This window comes from Anopheles marshallii, chromosome 3, assembly GCF_943734725.1.
Source record: "Anopheles marshallii chromosome 3, idAnoMarsDA_429_01, whole genome shotgun sequence".
In the NCBI taxonomy this organism is placed as follows: Eukaryota; Metazoa; Arthropoda; class Insecta; order Diptera; family Culicidae; genus Anopheles; species Anopheles marshallii.
Genome location: NC_071327.1, coordinates 81,088,183 through 81,114,081, shown reverse-complemented (window position 1 = coordinate 81,114,081; position 25,899 = coordinate 81,088,183). Strand labels below are relative to the sequence as shown.

Genomic DNA, 25,899 nt, shown 5'->3' with positions numbered 1-25,899 from the left:
ACAATACCAGAAGCGGGCGGTGCTGTGTTGTTGCATGCTTTCTACAAACCTTCGCCTCTGTTGGCTCAGATAGTACCCAGGGGACACGGCTCGTTAGCTGAGGGAACCATACAGTTGTTAAGCTACTGTCAAAATAAATTTTTTAAGTTGATTTTCTCATGCAGATTGCATACTTTTAGGTGATAGTAAGAGGAGTGTAGTTTATTTTTGGCAAAAAATAAACAAACCTTTTTACAAAATTTAGCCGTCTCCTGGGTCACGTACGTCTTGTCCGACTGGTCAACCTGTCGATTGTTTGGACCATAGATTACGATGTTTAATTACCTTGGCCGGATCATTTTCATGCTTTGTTTGGCATCTCTGGGGACTCGTAGAAGATCACATGGAGCGTGCCTTTCCCATGCTTTGCACCACTTCGTAGTCGGTGTTTAGCGCAATCTTTTGTCTAAACGTCACGCATTAAGGCCCCTGCCCCCGGTGTGTGCCCTCCGTACGGGCTCCACGCAGAATGGCCAATAAATATTATGATTAACCGTAATGTACACAATGTAAATAAACGAATGCTTCAGTTTTGGGTGCGTGTCTTTTTTCCGCCCCCATGACTATTGCTCACAGCCTCCATGGTGTTACAGTCGCTTTCAAACACGGGCGCAGAAACAACTACGTTGGGTGTGGATTATTTTAGAACATCTTGCCACTGCCGCTGCTGGACAGTACAATGCAGCAGTACAGCTCGGAGTTTGGGTCAAAAACCGACTATAAGCTCGTAGGTGTGTAACATGAGCTATGTGCTAAGGTAAGAATGAAGCAATAAACACATTTTGCTTCACTCATCGCTAATTTGAGCCGCATGTGGCAGCACCGACTGCTTCCAGTGTGGGTTACTTCTGTTCTGGCGCACCTGCCAGTCAATGTCGCTTGGCTACGGTTGGCGACCGTTCGTTAAATTAAAGGACATCTTATCGTACAATGGGGTCCATTCATTCGTTAACGTGGCCAATTCACAATGACCCATATTGCACATATCCGTATGCGTCTCGGCAGGAACTGTCCGGGTGTGCATGTGCTGCCACGTATGCACACTGCACCTTCAGTCGCAATCCAGTTCGCACCGGTGCATCGGAAGCTATTTTTATTCTCCGCACTGCGGTCGGTTGGCAACGGACGCATGGAAACGTCTGCATTTTCCCATGGAAGACCCACAATAAGGCAACAACACCGAAACAAGATAACACCAGACACTTTTCGGACAATGTGAGTCCTGAACCATTGTGAGTCTTGTGTTTTGCTCTGTATCTAGCATTCGTTTGAGTCAATCAACACGTGGGACTTGGAAGCAGTACGACCGGCAAACCTTGAACAAGTTAAACGATTCGAATAAACCCGACGAAGTGCACGGTCTCCTGGCACCGAGACCAACGTCACCGAAGTGCGCTGGACGTACGCTTGCACTTGCAACTGTCATCTGTCAATCTTGTGCATGTGGAGTGGTACCGCGTGTCGTAAAGGAGATGACCTTCTGCCGCTGGTTGCCGCTTGAAGCTCTTGTAATGTGTTGGGCATGAAAGATTTCGCTCTTTGTTTAGTTCGAAGAATTTTGAGTACAGACACTCTGGAAAGTTCGGAGTTTAATATTCCTTTGTATGATGTAGGTTAAAGGCGGAAGGGTTGGATAATTCTTTTTATCTGCTTATACCATATATTTTCTCTTGATATTCGATTCATTTTTTAAGAGCAAATCTCATTTTAATAGTCTCATTTATGAATAATGTTCAACACTGTCCACCACCACACGTTTAAAAATAATTGTCGTAATGGACTAAGAATTGTAATTTGTCTTTCCTCTTCATATCTTCCAACTATTTATTGCCTCTCACGTGGGTCATTGTGCGTTCTTTGCACCCACACCCACAACAGCAGCACTAGACAAATAACGCATCGCCATTCCGTCATGGCTTCAAAGTGGCGGGAAAATACTCATTATCGTACATCATTCAGGGTGACGTACCAAAACGACAACACGTGTGCAGATGACATTGTACGCCTAGCTACAACAAGCGTACACTTTGTTTGCCGACGTATTCCCCAGCGACGAAACTGCCCGAAACGCCACACCAGACAGGATGCAAAATCGTTTTTTATTGCTTGCTTTTTCAATGTGAAATTAATTTGTTTTACGCTTGGTTTTTGTAAGTTTTTTTGCGTACCGCTGATCGTCAGTGTGGACAGCGGTACACGATCAAGTACCGCCCGAAAACCCTTTCGGTTGAACGATTTACGCCAAACGGCGGAATGTCGTCTGTCGCACGGCAGTGCATCGCGATTCATCTCATCCGTATTCTTTCGGGTTTTGGGTGGGGCTCGACTCATCTTCGCGTCACTATGTGCGCTATGACGATCCCATCATCATCGAACAAATGACGCGCTATTCTTGTATATTGTTTTCTGTTCCTGCAGTTTACAGGGTCACAGTAATAAAACTACAGTTTTCTAGCCGATTTCAAACGATCAGACCTTCCTTAACCACTCGCCACGTTGACCACTTTGTTGATCAACAAACTTCACCTTTCTTTCACCCTTGCCGTGTGTAAGTTCATCTCGCAGACACTCAGTTGAAATTGACATCGACAACAAAACAACAATCGACCATTGTTCCTGGTGAAGCGTGTGCGTAGCCAATATTCTAGAACGCAACAGAATTGCTCGTTGCTTGCGTTTACTCTTCATTGATATTGTTTGCTTGGTTTTGTTTCCTTCCTTTTTCACGCTGCCTCCCAGCGACACAAACAAAAACCAACAACCAACAAGCAAACAAATTAGCATCGCCCATGATAATTGCGCTTCTTCACTACTGTTGGGGCACTGCAAAGCAGCTATGACATTCGTGCGGAAGGTTTTGTGTGAAAGAAATGCGTCGCATCGTTAAAGATTTAATGTCTAGGAATTTATGAATGCACTCAGTGGAAGCTGACATGTTCTTTTCTAGATTTGAGACGAACTTTTATGAGTCTGACGTAGTGGAGAGAGGTGGAAAATTTTGAAGATGGGATAAAGAAGCTAAGCTTTGGAAAAGAGTGTGTATGGAGGTATAATGCTATGTTCTTTTTAGTGTTTTATTTCTCGAAAGGTGTTAGTTGTGATCTGGCTTTGACAAGTTTTTAGCTACTTATGAAATAAAAATTAATATCCAAGAAATTTCCACCAAGGCTTATTCTTACCATATTGCTTGGTTATTTAATTAAGTTTGCAATAATTATGATTGGTTCTTCATGTTCGTAAAATAATTTACTGTATCTTTTAGATACTTTTATCCCATCAATTCAATAGCAAATAACGAATAAATAATCATTCAAGTTATGGTCCAAACACTAACCTTTGATACATGGATAATGTTTTAATATTTATTACATTTATCGCATTTCTTTTTATTCCTATTCAATCAAAAATTAAACCTCGCTTTTCAACGACTTCTGGAAAGTCGCCGGACGTCCAGAACAGACGACAGTTTGAGCACGATCATAGATCATCAATCTTTCCCTTGTAAGCCGCCCAAGACGGGTGAGGGAAAACGCTCGACACGACCGTGTTTACAATCGTTTGACCCTAACCCTCACCACCATCTCTTCCCCCACGCCCTTCCCTTCCCATGCCATCTTCACCGACCACCTTGCACATTCATCGCAAACAACAACGACTGCAACGACTGCGGGACAGGTCAAAATCCCACTGCGTACGGAAACTGGCCGCCAACGCCACCCTGCGGCAGCAGCTTAGCGTTGCAGTGCTAACGGCATGGTACGAGCATGACCCACGATTCGGTTCCATGAAGGTGGTGATCGTGCACAACACTACACCGACACTGGGGGCCGATTTTCCACAGGTGGAAAACAGCTATAATGAACCGTGCACGAACGCGAGGATACGATCGCCGTCCGTCCGGTTGTGTTTACCCATTTCACACACATACACAAACAGGCAGGAATGATCGTACGCTACGAGTGGGTGAAACTGAAGCGCTGAGCGTCTGAGGAAATGTTTGTCCCAATTTTCCCTCACAGCGAAATCACACTAGAAAATGCTGCTGCTTTCGGGGTCCGATTCTAGCTGGTGCAGTTTACACGCGCAATAAAGCGATCGTGTGTGCGCACATCAAACACAAACACACTGACAACGATTCCTTTCCTTTTCCACAGTCCCGTGGGTACACCGCGAAGAGGGAGCAGGATGGAAGGAGAAGGGACGGCGAGTGTTCCATTTGAACAAGCTAATAAAAACGAGCGGTACGGCCGTGGGCAGCGATAGTTTGTTGGGAAATTTTGCAACCGCCAAGCGACAAGCGGAGAAGCAGCGCCCGAAGGGAGCGGCAATACAGCATCGGTTTTTTTGGAACAGGAGATTTCCATGCGCTTTTGAATTTTGGTCAAAGCCGCGAAACCAACTACACCACTACATACCGGGCAACCGTCCGAGGGCAGAACAAGCAAGTGTGTCTTTGTGTCGATTTTGGCCTACGGCTGACTACGGTGAGCGCGAAGAGAAAGTGAATTAAGATCCAGCGATCGGGTTCTGACGATCAGTCGCTAGTGGACGATCGTGTCGGAAGCAACTCGTCCCCCCGCCAAGTGCAAGTGCAGTGAGAATTCGTTCGACCCAACGTATTCGGCTCAACGGTTGATAACTTACTTTCAGTGATCTTTAACCCGCAAAGGCAACTACACTAGTCATGGTTAGTAGAAGATGGAGTGCATTGTGGTTACGTTTGATTCTTTTGATGGTGAACAATATGATAAATATGGTTTTAAATATAACCAAGAAGGAGTCGAGGATTTTTTAAATTTTTTGTTCAAATGAACTGGTAGTTTCGTATTTTAATTAAACGTGAACTTTGAGTGGCAGTGCTGTGTGTGAAATAATACAAAAATTTTGTTCAAATTCGGGTTTTTTTTTGTTAGATTTCATGTGAATAGTTTCTTTTCATTGAGAATTTTCCGATAATTATTTAATAGTTATTGCTCATTAATGTCGCTACGGGTTTATTGGTAGATTATTATTGAAGAGAAGGCCGAATATCAGTGTTTTGATCTGCATAGTCTGCGCAAATTTATGTTAACAAAGCTGTACAAAAAAATGTCATTTTAATGAAAAGTTTCCCTCTAACGATGAAAAACACCAGGCGTCTCCATGTAGCTTGCATTCTTTTCCCTTCGCAATGCTAGAACATAAATTCCTTGTGACGTATTTGACAGAATGCCTTACATGACACTAGAGAAATCGCTACACGAAATGTGAAAATCCAGGTCAGCCAAGTTCGTTTTCTAATTTCCGAATCACTTTCACCCTCCCTCGTCGGCCCAAAGACACCCCCAGACAGTCGTGGGAGGAGGGAATCTGACCCTCGGTTACAACCCAACAACAAGTGCGACCAATGCGACATTTCTAGCATACCGACATGCTGTCAAACCCGTGCGCTAAGAGGATTTGAAGTTGCGTGTTTTAATTTCACCCTCCTATGTTCTTCCATTTTCTTTTTTCTTCCAGGATGATCTCACCCCAGAGCAGATTGCGAGTGAGTATTAGCGACGGGTTTCCAATCAAATAATTCGCCTGCTTCGATCTGTTTGCCGACGATGACACATGAGAAAGAAAAGAAATAAAACGGGCAACAGTTTTGCACGACAAATTGACCAATGGGGAAAAGGGGAGGGCGGGGGGTGGTGGAACGTTTAACAACCCCCTTCACGGTATGACGTTGGTGCTGCTACACATTACACCGAGGCGCCATCTGTTTTCACATGATGTGTGTGTGTTTTCTTTTTTTTTTTGTGCTATGTTTTGTGTGCCAAAGTACGGCCCACGCTGACGACACGCGACACACACGCACCGGCCTCAAGGTCTCGTAGAAGAAGGTGACAGCGTACGGATAATTTCAAACGCAAGCCGCATGTGACTAATTGCCTGTATCCGGTCGTACGCGCAGAAGGGAAACACAAACCGGATGGGTTTTGTTTTGACTCGTGCCAAGAAGAAGGACTCCTTTCCGTTTGTTGCTTTGTTTACAACCGCATCCCCACCCGTACTCCACGCGATGGAAGATGCGGCTAAGTAAGCCATGTTTTGACAGCTATCATTCATCGCTTAGCAACGTTCACTATCGATCTGCCAACCTGTCGGAGCGTATCCACCGGAACATCCGACGAAGCAACCACATGACCGGTTGCACGTGAATCATCACCGCGCGTACATCCCCTTTGTTGATGTTTTCTCCCGTTTTTCCAGTTTTCAACACGGCTCATACCCGGCAACACATTTGCGCCCTGTTCTTTTTTATCCCGCTCCGAGGGAGTCGTACTGTTTAATGAGCAACTGATGAAAACCGTTTCATAGAGTGACCGGTTTCGGGCTGGCTTTTCATCATTTTCTTCGCTTAAAGCCGTGCCCGATGTTAATTTTTACCGTGAGCCGTGTTTTCCTAGTTTTTTTTTCCTATGGTTGCTTGCTTCCACAAAACCGATCCAAAATTTGTAACCGTTCCAAAAATAAGCATCGTGTTGGTTGTTTTTTTTTTCTTCTCTTCACCACGCAAAAGAGATGGATAGTGTGCGTATTTCGTGCGATGGAAGACTTTTTTTTTCGTTGTTTTGTTTGGTTTAGCTCCAATCTTCCACCGCCTACTTTGAGGTTTGAGGTTGGTGTGTGCAGTGTGTTGAAGGGAAAAGGTGCTAAATGTATTTATCGAGCTCTGGCGTAGCTGTTGGTGGGAAAATTAAAAGTGAATTATTTTCCTATTTGAAGCGTTGATTGGTCAAGATAATGGAACGGATGATGCATGATGGATGGGGTTTTTTTTTGTAAGGAGTCATCACCTCCCAGTGGTGATCGTTAGGTCGTCGAGGAGTTGGGCGTTTGGGTTGGTTTAAAATAATAAAAATCAACTAAGCCTCCGATTTTGTTGGGAACTTCATGCAAGTCCTGGTGTATAAAACATTTTTTAGACTTCACATTTAGCATCAATCAGTATAAAAGCAAATGCTTATGGAAATATGGAGCTCATGTAATATGCAACGGAATTGAACTTTAGTTTTGGACACATTAAATTGCTTGTTTTAGAAAAATCAACTCAACAATTCAAGCTATTTGCTAAGAACCCCCACTTCTCAAACTTATCTGACAGCACAGACTTTAGTTGGTCAACAGTGCTGAAGCGACGACCTTGTTTTGTAGTAAAGAAAAATTGCCAAAAGCAACTACAATGATCTCGAGTTTGACGATGTTCTCAATTGAAGTAGAATATTCAACGGCTTTTCGCCATATGAGCTTCAACTTCTAGGATATGAGAAGATGAACCTTAAACTTAAGAACAACTTTGACCACTGCCACTATAATTATTCCAATGGCCAACGTTCCAATCTCAATCTCTTAAGTAACTTCATTTTGTAACTTCCCGACCCTGTAAAAGAAGAACACTATAGGCTTTATGTTGAACTTTTTTTATCGTCTGATTACCTAGCAAAAAAAAATTGTTTGCTTTAGGAAAATCAGGAATACATCATATCAGTCCCATTGTTATTCTTCGTTTACAAAGTTCATTAACCCCCACCAGGTAATGGCTTAATCGGCGCACACAACCGACCCCGATGGTCAGTCTTTCACGGCCTAACTATTAATTTTCGCTTGATTGTAAGCATTTATTACAACATTCAGCAACAAGAATCCCACCGGCACGCGCTTCCCACCGCCGTTCCGTAATTAAAGGCACATTGCATGTATCGTATACTACATTCCTACGATAAATGATTCAGCAACGATGATGGTCTCCCAATATATCCGACGCCGCACCTTAATGCCGATCCGGTAGACCATTTTCACTTTCACACCGTTGGCACTCGGCCAACCATTACAACCGATGATTTGGGAACGGGCATCATGTGTGTTCCACCAAGTCATCGCCTCGTCTTGCCTCTTTGCGCGCGAGAGAAGAAAAAAGAGGATTTATCCGACCGCTGACGGGACGGAACGTGGGAACGGATTATTAAATCGAGCCTGTCTCGCCCGATTGACGACGCTAATTGGGCGGAATTTAATGTTGGCAGCGGCACACGCTAATCCGCCCGGTAGCAAAGGACGTATAGCTAGCCTCCTATTAATGATCATTCACTAGCTGCAAGCCTGGCTACTACAGTGTTGCCGTTTCTTACTCCTCCCTATCCATCTCCCTTTCAACACGCACAGTCCTGCAGAAGGCGTTCAACAGCTTCGATCGCGAGAAGACGGGCAGCATCTCATCCGACATGGTGGCGGAAATCCTGCGACTGATGGGTCAACCCTTTAACAGCAAGATCCTCGAGGAGATGATCGAGGAGGTTGATGAGGACAGTAAGTTACGAGGGCGGGTGATCTTTTGGCTGACACTTGTTGATGGTTTCCGTTTCTCTTTTTTTTTCGCCCGCCCGCCCAAACTCACCCAGAGTCTGGACAGATTGAGTTCGCCGAGTTCGTGACCCTTGCCGCCAAGTTCATCGTTGAGGAGGACGAGGAAGCGCTGCAGAAGGAGCTGCGCGAAGCGTTCCGCCTGTACGATAAGGAGGGCAACGGGTTCATTCCGACCACCTGTCTGCGGGAGATCTTGCGCGAGCTGGACGATCAGCTTACGGACGAGGATCTGGACATGATGATCGAGGAGATCGATTCGGACGGTTCCGGTACGGTTGACTTTGATGGTAAGTGTTTTGCCGCCAAACACCTCACCACCGGTTCTGTCTCATTTGGCTTTATCCTTGTACGAATACAAACACACACACATGATCTACTTGATATCGACACACACACACACGCTAAGATTCCGTTTTGCCTCCGCCATGGAAAATTGGAACAGTTGATGTTTACCCCGAAAAATCGAACAAATAAACCTCTAGGAAAATTGAATTTTCCAACCGGGTGATGTTTTGCCACACCACCGCCAAGCCCACTCCAGACGGCGCTTGCTATAAACATTTCATAAATGCTAATAATAACACAGCCACGTTGACTCCGAACCGCGGGAGTTGCGCAAACAACACTTCCGGCCCAACTCTCTAGCCTGCGGCCCGCGGAAAAATCGATGCCGGAAAATTGATTGTGAGGGAAATAATTTCCCATCAAGAGCATCGCAACGATGGTTTGCTAATGGAACGTTTGTCGTTGTTTTAGAAACTTTCAACTTTAATTATGTGGAAATGCTCTCGAATATGTTATCCGCCTTATTTTGGTTCGTTTGTCTGTGGTCTTTGATTAGACATCGAAATGAGATCAGCACTGCGGTCTCCGTGAGTTCGGAATAATCGTAAAGTTGTGAATTTTACGAATCCATCCCCCCAAAAATGGGTCGGTGGTGTGAAGGGAACACTACTTTTCCTCTGGCGCGCCTTTTATTCGCACATAAATCATGCCCGAGCTCAGACGACGCTTTCCAAATTATGACACTTTTTTATCCACCCGGTTCGTCCCACTGTGCCATAAATCATCGTCTGCTTTGGCCTGTGGCGAGGCGACAACCGAGCCGAACCGTTGCCTTTGGTTCAATTATAGTAAAGCATGTTCCATGTTCCTCGAACCGGAGGATCACCGGAGATAGATCGTTAACAAAAGGGTGTTCAACCCGAATACATTGAGAGAAACTAAAGCGAACCACTAAACGTCATGTTTGATTTTCCATACATTAAGCCACCGATGTGGTCTAAAAATAGTGGCACGACTTAGCTCGTATTGTGTCATTGTCCAGCATTCGAACACTCTCCTTACTACAGCTCTTTCAACGTACGTACTGCTCAAAGTGAGAAATTCCTTTCAAATTTCATCCAGATGTCTTTTGTACCACTACCCACATCGCGCCCTGTTCCTCCGTTGGACGATTAATTTCCCTCCGGTAAAAAAACAACATAAAACCTCCGACACCGAAAGCGCGACTGGTGAAAGAAACCATTAACGTCTTACTTCATCGGTGTGTACAAACATACACAGCAAATGCAGCTGTTCGCATCCATCTCTTTGCCACCGTTGCCTGACGACACACATGGCATTGCATTCCGCCGATTTTCACAGCTGCATCAAAAGCTGCATTTTTGCAACCCATTTTGCAAATCACTTACCGCTGGCCGGGAAGATTCTCGCATTAAAAGCTAATAAAATTCTCCTTTACCACCGCTTTTGCAGAGTTTATGGAGATGATGACCGGTTAAGGTGATCTCGAGTGCCGGCAAACAGCGCACAGCCGCCACGCTGTGTGTGTGTTCAACTATTTATTGCATCTTCCTATCTCATCCACCCTGCCCTACCACTCGCCCTACGATCGATCCCGCTGCCAAAGCTCCGGAGCAAACGTCTTCACCACAAATACTCCATTACCACACCCGTGCATCTCATGCAGTTTGTTTCATCGTTCATAACATTAACTGTACTTAGTTTCGATATACTATGTGCGCACCTGCCGATGGCTTGGTACGGTGGTGCGTAGCAAATTCTTAAATTAAGAATGAGAAGTTGGTCTGTACCGGTATCCGCACACCACTGAGAACTGAACTTTGCTACTGTGGCACTGTCATCTCGTCCCTGCGAGTCTAGGGCTCGTATGTGCAAACATTTGTGAAAAGTATTTTGAACGTTGCGTTTTGTTTTGAATTCTCCCAAAAAACACACACACAGTAGCTGCGTAACGAATCTTTACAATGCCAAATTCAGGTCTTATTGTTAGGCCGTCGTTCAACACGCAATACACAAGCTCAGCAGTAGCCGCCAGACTGTTTCATTCTTTTTTACTACACACGGAGTTCGTCGAACGCTCGGTTCCGATTTGATACTGTTTTTTTTCTTTCTGTACTGTATTATTAATATTTAATAAAGCTACAAGTTTAATAAAGTTTCGCTGTGTACATATTGTGAATAGGAAACAGGTGTCTGTTTGGTGATATTTCCATCCCGAAAAGCTCACCACATCCGAACAGGAGGGGGGCGTCTGCTTAGCCTTCGTTTCGATCCGGATGATGGTCCGTCCCGTACGGATGGATGAGCTCAAACTCGCCCAAAAATGAAAATGTCAAAAACATCAGGTACGTTACAATCATCGCGAGACCAACGCTGCGGCGTCCTTGAAAGTTGGTAAACAGCAAGCACAACCAGGTTGTGGTGAGAATCTGGAACAGATACACCTCGCAGTTCTCTCCCATTACTCCTTTACGAACCTGAAACAGATGTTTGTAGTGAGTGATCTTTAGTTTTAATGATAAAAGCCCTACTTACATCTGCAATCAAATCATGTACACCGAATGCTTTTATCATGAGCGTGAGACCCAATCCTAAGCAAAGATCTGCAAGAAATGGATGCCTTTCATCAGAACGCTTCTCTCGTTTTTCTCAACCACCTTTACTCACTCAACAATGGACCTCCGAAACATGCCGCAAATGCCATTTTCCCGTAACCAAGCCTTGCCAGCGCCACGTTGGAGAACAAATCTCCGACACTGTTACCCCAGGCAAGCAACGAGAGCCCCAGCACAGACTTGGACAGCTTCAGGACGATCCCAACCGTTTCGAGCACACTGACGACTTCCTGTGCCACAACGTAGATGACTTGAATGCAGCCCACAAAGCTCAGCAGCGTAAACAGCTTGTGATACCGTGGACATCGATCCGTTCTTGATGTGTAGTAGATAGCTACCATAACAGGCAAGGCGAGTACGACGACCCACACAACGATGTATACCATAGCTAACCTTAGAAACGCCGCTGAAAAATGAAGATAAAACAGCAAAGTAAGAAACTGGCATGTTAAAGTGCTTTTCTTGAATGTCTCACCTCCGTTTACGAACACAATCAGCAAAGGCAGTGTAAGACAGTGACAGATATTTAACAGCTTACACCATCCGTCACGTTCGACATCAGTGTCCACGATAGGAATTGTGAGCAAAAGCAGTAAAACAAAGGGAGCCTTAAGCAGACAGAACGTTCGCATCACCCACCCGCCATTGCTCCAATCATCCGGATCAAGAGGATTCAAGCGGTTGCAGAAATCGACCAGTAGTCCTTCATTTGCTGGAATGTTTGCTTCTTGTTGCACACTTCCACTAGCATTTACTGTAGTAATCTGTCTGTTAGTTGGATTTAGCGGTCTTCGGTGAGTTTCACTATCTGAGGAGATATTAGAGACGTTCAATCAGTGATGTTAAGTAGGCTTAACATTGAAAAGTCATACTTATTGATTGTGCCCTGTGCATTTCCTGTCTCTCTTTAATAAACTCCCATATTACCAGAGATAGAAAAAGTATGTACATTCCAATCAATATCGCACTATCGTACAGGCTGAACCTTTCGTCAGCCGCTTTCAGCGTTATCCACACGATCGCCGCGATGAAGAACGCCAAATCCCTCGAGATACTCCACGGTGCAAAGTCGAATGGTTGTATCAGCAACACGACACCTCCAATCACACCAATCACAAACGCGGCAGAGCCGAGCAGTTCCGAAAACATCAGCTCCGTGTCCGCATCTGGATTGGCGACAGCCGTGAACAGATCTGGCGATCCATTGCCGAAGGCGAGAATCGTTACACCGGCCAATGCTTCACTGATGTTTAATGCTTTCGCGATGGCGGCTAGCGTGGGACAAAAGCTAGAAGACAATATTCCAGGCATTAGCAATCCAAACTAAGCGTACCCTTTCGATAGTTACTCACAACTTGTCGGCCGTCGTGCCCAGAATGATGAAATAATAAACACAAATGCACAGCAGTAGTACAAATCCCAAGTTGAAGAGATACTCCCGATCGGAACCAATGGTACAATACAGATATCCAACGTAGTTGAAGTAGTATTGACTTTCCGCACAAGCTTCGGTCATCTCCACAAACTCACACTGCTCTTCTATCGGTAGGGTGTGAAGGTAGGAACAATCATCCTAGAATGAGGAGAATGTAAAGATTTAAGATTTGAATGTGTTAGTTTAAGAATCGTTATCAAAACTTACCGGCCGCGGGAAGTTCACGTACGTGGCGTGACGAACCAACCTCTGGAGCAAGGAACCATTTTGATGAAATGTCATCGTGGAACATCGCTTCTCAATAACACACAGCAGTAGGCTCCTTTGATGGCGTCACTTACTTCTCTTGTATATGCGCAGCAGAATTGTTTATTTAATCGTAGTAGTCCAACCTGAAGCACATCCTTCGATTCTCCATCAACAACCGAATTTCCGCAATGTATCCAGCGGAACTCTTCCAGAACTTAACTCCGCGTTATGAAGCTCACCAGAATATATTCGTATCACTCCGAGCTCAGCCGTGCAGCAACGTCCATTCCGTGCTTGAAGATGAGCGTTGTCTATTCGTTCGGGAAACCGAAGAGTGTCGTGAATCGATGCACTACATCGATTATATGCATTTTGTGTACTGCATCGTGGACAGCTCTAACTTCGCTCTCTTCACATCGGCCATTATTGCTTTGGTAAGAGAAGAATACAGCTCACGAATGTAAATTCTAGACAGTTCTTCTTCTCCAACAGCTCCTATTCGCGGTGTGTCTTGGAACGGTGATACACCAGCTCTGCGTAAATCGCTACGTCGATAGTGTGCTGTATGTGGCCAAAGCATGGCGTTTGAATGAATACATCGCCGGTGTTACACTGCTCACGTACGGCAACGGCTTGGCACAAGTGCTGTCGGAGCTGAAGCACCACACATCGGGCGACACCGAGTTGATCTACAATCAGTACCTTGGAACGGCCGTCTATCAGGTTTCGTTCCTTGCGCCACTCGTCATCTGGCTGGGACCGTTTGCCATCTATCCGGAGGTGGTCGTTCCGAACCTCATTAGTCTGTTGATCGTTTCCGTGCTGGTGGAAGAGTTCATGTACGATGAACAGGTGGGCATCTTTCAAACGATCGCCTTGGGTGTGCTTTATGTAGCATTTCTTGGTGCTCTGTACACAGTCGCCCTGATGATGGATCGTGAGGGTAATCGATCACGAAGTCAGATAGCGATACGAGACGTCGGTGGGAAACTTGTGGACATAAGGCTCACAGAAACGGTATCAAATGTGGAAGGCGATCAAAGTGTCAGTTGGTTGGAACGTACCTGGCAAACGGTGAGGCCGTTCCGAGGCGAAGATTATCGTAATGCCAGTTGGTACGGGAAGTTATACCTCATCTGTAGCATCCCTGTGGAGGTTATTGCGATTCTGCTATTACCAAAGGTGAACTATGCCTTGCCCTTACGCGGATGGAACAAGACTCTGTTTGCAATCAATTTAATCTTGTTTCCCCTGTTCTTCATCTGCACTGCTCTTGGTAAGTTACAAAATTGTTTTCTTATTCATGTTCTTACAATTCCTTTCGTAGTTGATATGCTTTCCAGTACTCATCTTGGGTGGATTTGTTTGGGAAGCATCGTAACCACTTCCAGCATGAGTGTCATCCTCTGCGCCATCTCTCAAGAAGATCGGAAGCCATCTTTTTTTAACTGCATTGGGCTGCTAACCATTTTTGGAACGTCCTACCTGATCATGCTTCTATCCTACGAGCTGATTGCCATCTTGGAAACATTATCCATCATCGCAAACATCTCCCCAGCTTCGTTTGTCATAACCATACTCTCCTGGGGCAGCTGTTGGATTGATTTAGTCACATTAAGGACGCTCGCCATGCGTGGTTATCCCCGATTAGCTTTCGCTGCCTGTATAGGTGCTCCCGTTTTCAGTACGTATGCCTTTTCGAATTGTTCTTTACCGCACGACCACCAACACTATGTTTCTTTTTCAGATATTTTAATCGGACTGTGCACCGTATTTTGCGTGCAAATGATAAGAACGGGCTCCACCACGATTCACGTTCGCGATGGTACATCAGGGCCCACCTGTGCCGTGTATCTTTGCATGGTTTCGTTCACACTTTTACTGTCGGTACTGTTCACACGGTTTCAGGCACGGAAAAGCCTTGCTCTCAGCTTGACGGTGCTTTATGTCACGTTCATCGCGTACGTCGTGTTCTGTGAGATGGAAATAACCCACGGTTACGGAACGGATCACAACGATGATGGGGAATATTTCCAGGACCGTGTACTCCACCATGAAGCTAATAAATGAATACGGTAACTGGTGACGAAAATTTTGTACAATTATTACGACTCACTCTCCACTTATCAAAGTCACTGGACAGTGAAATTCGCGGTTGTGTTTTAAATGAGTGGAAAAAGATGATCAGAATAATATTTACCGACGAATAATAGGGCACTTCCTCTTGTCAGCGCAATGTTGTTTGCAAATCCGTTGCGTTGCACTCATCAGAAACTCATCTAAAATTCAATACAAACATCGAATGGTTTACTGTGGATGCGTTCACTGTGAAACCCAACAACAAATCACAATCGTACGCTTTATTTAACTTTTATTCACAAAATAGTTGGGTAAAGTTGCTGTACTTTATTAATTTTTAACCTTTCGAAGATCATACAAAGTTTGAGTAATATCAAGTATTGTGTGTGTGTGTCTGTATCGATCCACTATTTGCGACATTCGTAGCAGTATTATTACTTGCAACATGTTTTAACCTTCGGTAATGCTATTCTTACACAACTTTTCAACAACACATTACAGGCAATTTATGCTAGTTGTTTTTTTTTGCGATCTCTCCCACTCTCGTCCATGCAGCAAATGGCATATTTTGATTACTGATTGGTTACTTTCATGTTCACTCGCAACGTCTAGTGCACATTTACTTCACTTTAGTCTGTATTGTTACTTTACGGACAAGGGTATCCAATTACAGGATGTAGCATTACAATTATTCCATACTGTCGCGTTTACTTTTTAAAGGCTTTCATCATCGTATCTGTTCAAATTGGCTCGATTAGGGTTTTATGTATGCTTACTTTTTAATTAAATTCGAACGAATTCTGTTTCTCCGAAAAACCGGAAGAACCGGTTTTGCTGAGGTGTTTTAAAACGATTTTGTGTTTATTTGCTAGCAGTCCTCAATGCTTGGCTTTGTTGTTCGACAATTTCACGTTCTGGCGCTAATATCAGTTTATGTTTTGTTTCATGTCTACACCATCACGCCAAATGCCTCTGTTGTCCGGGGGTTTTCCACTATTTATTCTTCCTATTGTTTGCTCTTTGTTTTCTGTAAAGTTTGATACATCGTGCAAACTGTGTGAAAGCTAGAGCAGTTCGTTTAATACTTTGTGAATGTAGGTGTGTGTATGGTTGTGTGCTGTTGCATAAGGGGGTATCTTATTTCAAACACCAGTGCCAAAACGAACGCATTATCCCGGAGCAAGGAAAAGAAACATTACTATACACTAGGAAAAAATTCACATAAATAAGTGTCGCGAAAAGAAGATCATAGAAAAATATTAAAACACAATAACGAAAACTTAGCATTAAGAGAATAAGGTAAGATAAGGTCAAGATAACAGGACAATGTACAAAATTTACATCTACAAGTTTCATGTGTCGTTAGACGCCAGACATATTTACAAAGCACAACAAGTAGTAGGGCCCGGGTGGAGCAACACATTTTGGATTAATTTTGACAAAAGAATAGAACCGACCGTAATCGTAAAACAAAAAACCTACATCACATGGCGACAGCGTGCTTGCGTCTCTGTTGAGGAAAGTCAACAAGAATGTACTCTTAGCAGTGAAGCTTATATATAGATACGTTTTCTCCTACACCGAGAAAAGACTATAATAAATGCTAGAGAAAAACAAAAACAAATTGAAACAACTAACATCGGAAGGATTTGGTGACGTACTACTGGCGTTTGGGTTCCGCCACCGCGGTGTGTGGATAGGGCATGGTGATGGTGTAGACAGGAGCAAACGGCGTTATAAAGGCTTTCGGTTATTGCGTCACTACGACATTCAATTCCATTTGTTTAAAATCGTTTTCTACTTGTGTGTCGCGCCGCCACAATGGGAGGTTTCTTTTGTTTTCCTCTTTTCGTAACTAGCTATCTTAATGGAAGGAATTCTAGAAGTGTTTCATATTTCCTATTGCTAAAACGTACGGGCATGGAACTTTCAACGGAGTAAGGAGAAATATTGTCGCCCTCGGTGGAATACCAGACGGAGGGTACGAACGTGCACATGGCTAAAACAGTAGAGTGCGGTGCAGAAGTGGGACTATCGATGGACCGATTTCTTCCTCTTGCTTTTGTTTATTCTACAACAAAGGACCTTATCTACCTAACGTGGCTAACAAACTTTTTCCCTCCAGCTTGAAGTATGTATGAAACAGGAAGTATGCAACTGTCTATATCCAAATGCGTTTAAGAAATAAATTATTATCTTAACACTTATTTGTCACCAGTAACACATCTGCATTGGAGATAAATCGTTTGCTACTCTTGATTCCTAGCCTTGCCGGCTCTCTAAACGGCTTCAATAATCGAGTCTATGTAATGTCAAGAACAGCGAATCACAATCATAACCTACGATTTAGCATTAAACTATGGAACTAGTACGGGGCATTGTTTATTCGTTTGCTATTGTTTAAGATCCACTCTCTACTTTTCATAATCTTTCTCTAATGTCTCGGATATTCATTATTTGATGTGAAGCTCGACTAACCGTTTTGTTGTAAACATGTAAATTAAATAAACAAAATGCAATAAATCGTTACTGTAGTGGATGACAACGATTAATCATGAACATTAACGAACAAAAAGATGGACAATTACACAACCTCCGTAATTAATGTAAGAATAAATCACGATAAAAATGAATGCTACACAACAATCCAGCTTGGAAGGTGGAAAAATAGTAATAAATAAATCAATGCTACCTATTAAACTGGTCCATATTAAGATTAAGCAGTCGAATCAATGTAACAGCTCGGATCAGCTGCAACAACACTTCCCGCCTCATTGGCGAGCGTCGTTTCGTTAGCATTCAAATCAATAATACCGTTGCCGTTCACTACACCGGCTCCGTTGCCGTTCGTACCGACCTGGCCACAGTTTAGTTGATTAAGCTGAGCTGCCGTTACTAGCGGGAAGCTGGACGCAGAGGCAAAGTTCGTTTCCTCAAGGTCGCGCTGCAGTTCCATCAAGGCGGGCGTTTGCTGCACTATCGACTTTACGCTGTCCAATGTCTGGAACACAAAAAATAAAATTATGAGTTACAATCAAATTTCATAAAAGTTGTAGTAACAATTATGTACCTCCAATGCGCGATCGATTGCCTCGTATTGACGCTTCGCTTCGTTCAACGCTTGGTGCCAGCTGGCAGTCATCACGAGATTGGCCCCATTTGTAGCATTGCTTACCATGGTTGCTAACTGCTGCTCTTTTTCGTACAGCTTTGCCTTTAGTTTTGGGATCTACAAGGAAGGGAAAATATATTCAATCAATCCTAAGGGTGATAATAATCCAACCAACAATTACCTCAGTGCATGCTTGTACGATAAATTGGGACAGTTCTTGCTCCGGCACTACACCATCCTCGTTGCAAAGCTTAAATGCGCTCAAAATCTCCTCACGATCAACCACAATCTTCTTTGCCTGCTTGCTATCACTGCACAGTGTGCTCAACTGACAAATATCTTCATTCAATTTCTGTAAAAGAAACTTATTATTAATGTTTTTTGCTAGTTAGTAATGTTAATAACTAAAAGACGTACGTCAATTTCTTTACGGTGCTTAAGCAACTCCACCTTGTTGCTGTTCAGTTCACTTCCTCGCACCTGCAGCTGATGATAGGCATCCTTCAGATCATCCTGTAACTTATAGTTTAGCTCCTCGTACTCCTTCACACGATCCTGAATCTCTTCGTTTGAGATTGCCAGTTTATTCCTGAGAGAAAATACATGTTGGGATTTATTCATGAATCCATTTCATCAAACTATCTGCAGCACAACTTACTTATGGTTGATCAGTTCCTGTATGCAATGATCGTTATCCATCTGGACGATCCTCAGGACCTTCAGCAGCTTCGTGATCAGATTGTCCACATCGATCACTTGATCTACCAACGATTGCGCATTGCAGTACTCGCAGATGGAAGGCATTTCGGCCATGGACGCCTCACCGCAGCAACTGTTCTCCTCGTCGTCCAGCGACGAAGAATGGCTAGCGGTTGTATGGTCCGGTGCTGTCGTTACGGCGGCCGCAGCTGATGTTACCGCTGACGCCGTATTGCGTGCTTGCTGCTGCTGATCATTACTACTGACCGAGTGATGGAATCGGGACGAGCGTCCACTAGCGATCATGTTCGACTGCAGCTCAATCTGCTGCCGGTTAGCGATGGCCTGCGAAAGGTTATCGAGCGATTCATCGTGTGCCATCGTCATGACGTTACTGTTCGCTCCGACTCCACTCTCCAGCGACGATGGCATCTCGATCTGCGAGATGCGCGTAGACGACGAAACCATGTTGTGGGAATGCGAATCCGGCATCGTGACATCCTCCAATACATTGTCCATCATTAGGCACGGTTCCGTTTCCGAATCGAGCATCTCCGTTGAATCTGATTCTGGGAGAAGGAAATGGGAGGTTACTCCATTGCAGAAGACAGGAACATATTTGCAAAGTCACTCACCATGGCCATTATTTTCTCGACACTCTTTGTTCGCAGCATTTGCACCATTCGTGGTGGGTGCAGTTGACTTGGTGGTGGCCGTTTTACTGGTCGCATTCTTGATAGCACTAATGACTGCCGCTATGAACGATTGGCCACGCTGTGGAGAAAGCGGCACGGCGCATCCATCGCTGGCAGCCTTTGCCTTCGCTGTCGTCGAATGTAAATCTGAGGCTTGTTGCTGATGGTACTGCTGCTGCGAATGCGGATGCTGTTTACCCGAGTAAGCGTCAGCAGTTTGCTCATATTCCGGACTACCATCCCCACTACTAGCGCTATTTGTGTACGCTTCGTTGTGGTAGATTACGTCCTGTAAAAGGAACAGAAAACGGAAAATGGAAATTAATTTGTATGTAAATATGACGTACATTTCATTTCAAACTTTTAAAACATCAAACGTGCAGTTGGGAAGACATGCTTATATACATATGGTATTATTCACGTTTCATTTAAACGTGCCTCATGCCAAATACAAATCTATGTTAGCAAAAGATAGTTAATTAAACGTAAACTTTAGCTAAATAAAATACAAACGCATATGAGAGAAATGGAAGAATGAAATGTTTCATGGACCCGCTTTAAGCAGTGAAAACTTTCATGTGTATTCTTGTGTGTAACTCTCACAAATAGAGGGCGCTGTTGTAATGGTTGAATAGGATTTTAAACGAATAGTTTTTATCAATTACAAAAACTTTAAAATGCTTATGTTTTAAATTATCCTTATTGATGACAATGAAGTGATTAATTCAATTTGTACCCCAATAATCTCTACCTAAACGTAACACACAAGCATAATTAAATTAGAGCGTATTGTTGGCGTTTCAGTACTTGTCATGCTGCCAATAAATGAATTATACGCTATAACGATACACATTCCAACATGCAGCAACAGTTTTCCCGTTCGAACAAAACCACGGAACCCTTTCCATCCGCAAACAATCTTCTGTTCTACCCGATGGAGAATCCCACCCCCAAACTTATTATTGCTCGACTGGTGGTTTCTTTAATGATTTCCAATGGCCAAATCAAAATTATGGGAAACGACAAAACTAAGGGTCAAGGACTCGCCGCAATTCGTGTGGTCCGAGGACGTCAATCTCTTCCAACAAATTGGCACAGCGCTACGGGCAATCCTTCAGAGGAAAGAAAAAGTCACACTCACTCACACCCGGCAACATGCAGGTCTGGCACACTCGGACTTACCGTATGGCTCGCAATCGCTACAAGCAGTGTATGTACAACAGCGTGGTTGTGGTACCAGCGTTTAAACACGATTTACATTTTGTGATGCATTTCCATTCGCACAAAATGCGCAACAAATGCGCACGGAAAGTGCAGAGTTCCGGATGCAGCGTATGCATCGTGGTGAATATAAGATAAACAAAATGCACAATTCCTCAGTGGATGGGTTGGGAGGAGGGTTGCGTGTGTGTAAACAAAGTTAGTTCCACCAAAAACCAATACACACATACGCACACGCACACATACACACAAGCATACAAGAGCGATCGCGCATAATCGAAACAGGAACACATTCAATGCAACGAAATCGGTTTTGGTCCGGTTATAAAAACAAAACAGAGAACAAGAAAGAAAGAGACAAAGAGAAAAAGAGTAGCATGGATGAGAGGGAAAAAAGGTTAGTAATGAAGTGTGAACAGTTGTACATAGAATGGTTATGAAATGTTCTAGTCATTTGAGTTAAACGTACGTAATCTACAACCATCTAGATGAAACTACAGTCGAAAAGAATGTTACTAATACTTAGCCATAAAGCTTAGCTATTTGAAAGATCATTATCCGAAGCGATCCACTTCACAACTCACCTCGAGATCTTGTTCTGAGATGTTATACGAGGCTATCAACTGTTCGACCAGATTGTCTAGCCGCGAGCCCAGTCCCGAGAGCGCAACGGACGCCCCGGACACGGCAGCTCCCTGTTGTAGCAGAATGTCCTTGGAACGACTCTCCAGCGCATTGTACTTTGCTTGCATTCCCAAATATTCTTGTCTGCAAAAAAATGTCATAGTTAGTACAATCGAAATAGACGACCAACTACGCTCCATTACCTCCTCTGTTCAGCTATACGGACTAGATGACGACATTCTTCCTGCTGCCGATCAATGTTGCTCTCCTTCAGGAGTAAACTCTGCCGCAGCATGCTAACCTCCTGCTCGGCCTCCTTCAACGCATCCATGCACGATTGTTTCTCCACCTGCAAAAAGTCCTGCATTTCGCTCGATTCCTCCTCAAGCTCAGTCTTCTGGCGCAACAGCTCTTCCTGGTTCTTGAGCGATCGCTCCATGTCGATCTGTAGCGCACGGCAGATCGTCTGCAGACGTACGATTTCCTCCTGCTTTTTCTCCAGCACTGTACCGGACAGTTGCAGCTGTGATTCCAGCATCAGTAAACTATCACACTCTTCCGTGTCGTTGCTGCTGGGAATGGCCTGCATCGATTCCAGCATTCCCAGCACGCGATCCGTATTGTTTTGGAGTTCTTTCTGTGCGGCCAGCTTTTCTTCGCGCTCGACCAACAGCTTCTGCTCCAGCGACGTCACCATCTGCGATTTCTCAGACAGCTTCGACATGAGCGACGTATACTCGCCCGTCACCTTCTTCAGCTTCTCCTCCAACCGCTCCATCTCCTTGTCGCGTATGTCGGACTGTGTTTGTTTGCTCACCATCTCGACGGCATCGATGCGTACATTGCGCGCATTGCCCCCGAACGCATCCTCCACATCCTTGCAGGTGATGGCCGTCTGGACGCTCGTCTCATGGTAGATCTTTGTTTTCTGTGCCAATTTCTTCGTCGACGATGCCAACCGGGGATGCGACGAAGCTGACAGCGAGGACATTTTGTTCGTGCTGTTCAGTTCACGATCCGTTTTGGTGTTGGGGGGCAGCTTTTTGAACAGCGACATTGCCATACGATTGGAAGCTTGATCGCGCGTCACAGAGTTGCTGCGCGAACCGGATCCACCCCCAACGAGGCTAGCCTTCAAATCTTCAGCCGAGCGTTCTTTTCGTCGTCGGGGAAGGGTGGCAAACTTATCCACCCCACTGGGTAAACTCATCGGCGCACCACCGCTTCCTCCTTTACCACCATCCAACGATAAAGGTCCGATGCGAGTTTTAATAGACATGACTCCATCCGGCGCAGCGGAACTCGCTCGCATGGAACGGGGTGTCGTATTGCCACCGCTGCAGCTGATGCCGCCCTTACCACCCACCGACGGCCACCGACCATCATCCGTCGGCGTTCCCAGAGGTGTGCGACCTCGGGTAATGGATGGAGTGCGCGACACAGTTACTCGCTGACCGGACGGCGAGTCCTTGATGCCCGTTGGAAGGGAGTCTGGTTTTACTGGTCGTCTCGGAGGTGGCATCGGTTTGGTTGGAGTTTGAAGAATGCGATTCGTGCTGGCCGACATGGAGTTGGAAGGAACCCCGGCACAAACGCCGGTGGAGGAAGCGGATTTATCTCTCGACCGAGCCCGTTCTCTAGCGGCCGCCGCAGCGGCAACGTTCGCGGCCGATGCCGGGATCGCTTTCAAATTTAGCGACACCGAACGGCCCAACGAAGAGCCTCGCGACCGGGAGCTACTCCGTCCACTGCTCGACACGCTCTCGGTCGATTTTCTCGGCGAGCGATTCGAGGGTGGCTCCTTCACTGCCACCTTCTTCTTGATTGCGGCCCCGGCCTTACGCAGCGAGCTCACTGGTCCACCGGTCACGGAAGAACTTTCGCTACCTCCCTCGCTCGCACAGTAATCCGTGCTCAGCCGTCCGCACAGCACAGTATTGCCCGTTTTGTCGTAGATATCCGAGCTGTAACTTATCATGCTCGAATTGCACGACATGCTCATTCCGGTCGGTTCGCCATCCAAACCGCAACAGCTACTTGCGTAACCGGCACTATTGTTGCTCAGTGCACGTTGCAGCACCCCGGTGTCGGTGAGGGAACCGGATCCTGCGCCGAATTCTACCCCACTATCACTGCCATCCCCACTGCCGACCACCGTCACCGTTCCCTTGCCGCTGTTGGCTACGCTCTCCACCTCATCGTTGATCGTGAGAGCTTTAAACTTTTCCTCGCAACCTGCCCCCGCACCACCGCCGGCCCGTTCCTGCTCGTGCGGCTTGATGAGATCCTCGATCAGTTCGGTCACCTTCGCGTCCAGCTGCAACTCATTCGCGTCCAGCTTTTCCGTGCGCTCGATCAACGACGAACAGTTGCAGTCGGTCACGGTGAAGGAGCTCTCCATGGAAGATTTGGTGGAGTCAACATCCTGACCCAACAGTCGCTCCGGTTGCTCCACCTCCAGCTCCTCGGTCGCGTTCATCTCACCGTTTAGCCGCGTTTCATCGCCACCGACGGACGGTACCTCCGGTATGGTAGATTCTTGACTTACGTCCTCCATCGTGGGAAAGTCCAACACTCGGTACTTAAGACTGCGTCATGCAGCTCGCCAGGGTCTGTATCTTTACACTGCTTCACGCTTCACCTACCACGGGGAGTATCATTTCATTCATTCGCCACGGAATCGCCACTAGCAGTCACGAACGGTTGTACATTCTGCAAATGAACCGGGGTGGAAAAGAAGCGATAACCAATTATAAGTTTGTTTTGCTGTTTGTGAGATTTGTGTGTGGCAAATATTAGGCACAACGATTCAAAATACGATAAACACTTCCGGACCTTTGCGCAGTACAAACTACACTTTGGTACACACGGAAACCATTGCATGACATTTATTTCCTCTGATAGACCACCTTCTCGACAGCCTCTTATCTTATCGGAACTGTCAAAGAAGCGTTAATGCCGTTGATAAAGTGATACGGATTGGAATAGGTGAATTGATAACGCTACGACTTTCTATCGTTTTATTGTTTTATTCGAGGAGAAAAAACCAGACGATACAGATACCAGAATATAGATTGATTTGTGTGCCAAATTCTGCGTTAATCTATCATCTTTATGAGGGCTAGACATTCAGATATCGATAAGAGATAATACTTTGAGTTGAAATCTTACATCAAACATCTTTTTGTTAACCAACTGAAACAATACAAAGTGCATGAGATGCACTCGCGAGTCACATTTTAACATTTTGTTTTACTGCTCTTTGCTTGGGAAATGCTTCATAAGGCACCGGACCTTCCACATGCCAACACTGAATTGCATTCGTTTCCCATGCAACGAGATCTGAGGAGAGAGGGGGGCAATGGTTGCGTCCGTGGTGGGTATATCGTGAGAAAAAAAAATGCAGACTTGAACGACCCAACCGATGAGGCACAATTTCCGCTGCTAATGGTGCAATCTGAGCCATAATTCTTCAAAATGATTTCTTTGCTCACGATTTGCACCTCAGCCGTTGGTCGCTTCACCTTGCTTTTTTGAAGGTTGTGCTGCCGGCTTATTGCACATAATGTCTCTTCGAACCGAAAGGCAGGAACATTATCTCGAAGGCAGCTTTTCTTTAGACATTAAGTTTGCTAAAGTAGTTCAAATACGCTACAAAACCAAACACACTTTTTTTCGCTTGTCAATGCAAATGAAATGATAAATTATTCAATGAATTTGATTGTTTTTAACCATCCGGCTCAAACGGGGTAGCTTACAGTGGTATACATTTAATTAAGATAACAATTCACCGTCACTCGGACTACAGGTCCGGATGCATAAAGTTGAGAAAAAAAACAACACGCTAAAGCTGCTTTCTAAAATACTAATAAAATACACTATAAAACAAAAACACTTCCGATACGATACGTGTAAAGGCGAGTAAAATCATTTCATTCACTGCAATCATTTGAATAATCGTATGCGAATTTTTGTACCAAGCTGTTGGTTTTGTCCACGGCCACAGGCGTCAGCATAAAACAAGACAGCGGCTGAGAAAAAACAATTCATACAGGAAGCAATTCGTTTTCGATTTCTGCTATAACCTGCGGCCTTCCGGTGGACAGTGGAAGTTTTACCATACTGCTGCTGACATATCGGAACGGAAACGCAAGTGAATGGGATTTGGGTGCAATTTTTTTATGAAATAGTATCAGCTCATAGTTTACTTATATTACTTCGAAAAGCGATGGAAAACGTTTCCAATTTAGCGAAAAATGTATCCTTCGCGAGAGAGACGAGATCTCCTTGTTCGAGCTGTGTATCTACCCGAGACGCCAACGTAGCGTACACCCTCACATGTTACGAACCCTCCAGCTGATGATGGTACTGCCCACGTTTTCCCGTTGCAATAATTTCAATCTAAAAACCCATCCCATCAGCTCGGTTGCCATT

At 44.9% G+C, this 25,899-nt stretch overlaps 4 protein-coding genes across 4 annotated transcripts; 2 read left to right on the top strand and 2 right to left on the bottom strand.

Annotated features, from left to right (window-relative positions):
* Window positions 1–3,646: 3,646 nt before the first annotated feature.
* LOC128713224 (troponin C-like) lies at window positions 3,647–10,214 on the top strand. Its single transcript, XM_053808085.1, has 5 exons — window positions 3,647–3,880; window positions 5,539–5,566; window positions 8,230–8,373; window positions 8,466–8,717; window positions 10,189–10,214. Exons 1-5 carry the CDS (start codon window positions 3,647–3,649, stop codon window positions 10,212–10,214), a joined length of 684 nt encoding a protein of 227 aa, XP_053664060.1.
* Window positions 10,215–10,991: 777 nt separating this feature from the next.
* Window positions 10,992–13,068, bottom strand: LOC128711126 (mitochondrial sodium/calcium exchanger protein-like). Its single transcript, XM_053805990.1, has 7 exons — window positions 12,994–13,068; window positions 12,704–12,924; window positions 12,224–12,639; window positions 11,827–12,159; window positions 11,404–11,757; window positions 11,272–11,339; window positions 10,992–11,213 (listed from the first exon to the last, which is right to left on the bottom strand). The coding sequence occupies exons 1-7, from the start codon at window positions 13,066–13,068 to the stop codon at window positions 10,992–10,994; spliced, it is 1,689 nt and encodes a 562-aa protein (XP_053661965.1).
* Window positions 13,069–13,223: 155 nt separating this feature from the next.
* On the top strand, window positions 13,224–15,105 carry LOC128713223 (mitochondrial sodium/calcium exchanger protein-like). The gene is made up of 4 exons (XM_053808084.1): window positions 13,224–13,469; window positions 13,528–14,311; window positions 14,363–14,719; window positions 14,783–15,105. Exons 1-4 carry the CDS (start codon window positions 13,224–13,226, stop codon window positions 15,103–15,105), a joined length of 1,710 nt encoding a protein of 569 aa, XP_053664059.1.
* A 2,725-nt stretch (window positions 15,106–17,830) lies between these two features.
* On the bottom strand, window positions 17,831–24,022 carry LOC128711302 (myosin-4). Its single transcript, XM_053806169.1, has 8 exons — window positions 21,669–24,022; window positions 21,426–21,609; window positions 19,561–19,909; window positions 18,885–19,494; window positions 18,644–18,815; window positions 18,408–18,578; window positions 18,185–18,343; window positions 17,831–18,115 (listed from the first exon to the last, which is right to left on the bottom strand). Exons 1-8 carry the CDS (start codon window positions 24,020–24,022, stop codon window positions 17,831–17,833), a joined length of 4,284 nt encoding a protein of 1,427 aa, XP_053662144.1.
* Window positions 24,023–25,899: the final 1,877 nt, after the last annotated feature.

Excerpts from the sequence above, each read along its gene's own strand:
- LOC128713224 (XM_053808085.1), top strand. The coding sequence starts at position 3,647 with ATGCCATCTTCACCGACCACCTTGCACATTCATCGCAAACAACAACGA. Across the intron at positions 8,374-8,465 it reads CGAGGAGGTTGATGAGGACA|AGTCTGGACAGATTGAGTTC; the intron begins GTAAGTTACGAG and ends AAACTCACCCAG. Across the intron at positions 8,718-10,188 it reads CGGTACGGTTGACTTTGATG|AGTTTATGGAGATGATGACC; the intron begins GTAAGTGTTTTG and ends CCGCTTTTGCAG.
- LOC128711126 (XM_053805990.1), bottom strand. The coding sequence starts at position 13,068 with ATGACATTTCATCAAAATGGTTCCTTGCTCCAGAGGTTGGTTCGTCAC. Across the intron at positions 12,640-12,703 it reads GGCACGACGGCCGACAAGTT|CTTTTGTCCCACGCTAGCCG; the intron begins GTGAGTAACTAT and ends ATTGTCTTCTAG. Across the intron at positions 11,214-11,271 it reads TACATGATTTGATTGCAGAT|GTTCGTAAAGGAGTAATGGG; the intron begins GTAAGTAGGGCT and ends CATCTGTTTCAG.
- LOC128713223 (XM_053808084.1), top strand. The coding sequence starts at position 13,224 with ATGTATCCAGCGGAACTCTTCCAGAACTTAACTCCGCGTTATGAAGCT. Across the intron at positions 14,312-14,362 it reads CTTCATCTGCACTGCTCTTG|TTGATATGCTTTCCAGTACT; the intron begins GTAAGTTACAAA and ends TTCCTTTCGTAG. Across the intron at positions 14,720-14,782 it reads TATAGGTGCTCCCGTTTTCA|ATATTTTAATCGGACTGTGC; the intron begins GTACGTATGCCT and ends TTTCTTTTTCAG.
- LOC128711302 (XM_053806169.1), bottom strand. The coding sequence starts at position 24,022 with ATGGAGGACGTAAGTCAAGAATCTACCATACCGGAGGTACCGTCCGTC. Across the intron at positions 18,816-18,884 it reads CAGGAACTGATCAACCATAA|GAATAAACTGGCAATCTCAA; the intron begins GTAAGTTGTGCT and ends ATTTTCTCTCAG. Across the intron at positions 18,579-18,643 it reads AGCACCGTAAAGAAATTGAC|AAATTGAATGAAGATATTTG; the intron begins GTACGTCTTTTA and ends TTTCTTTTACAG.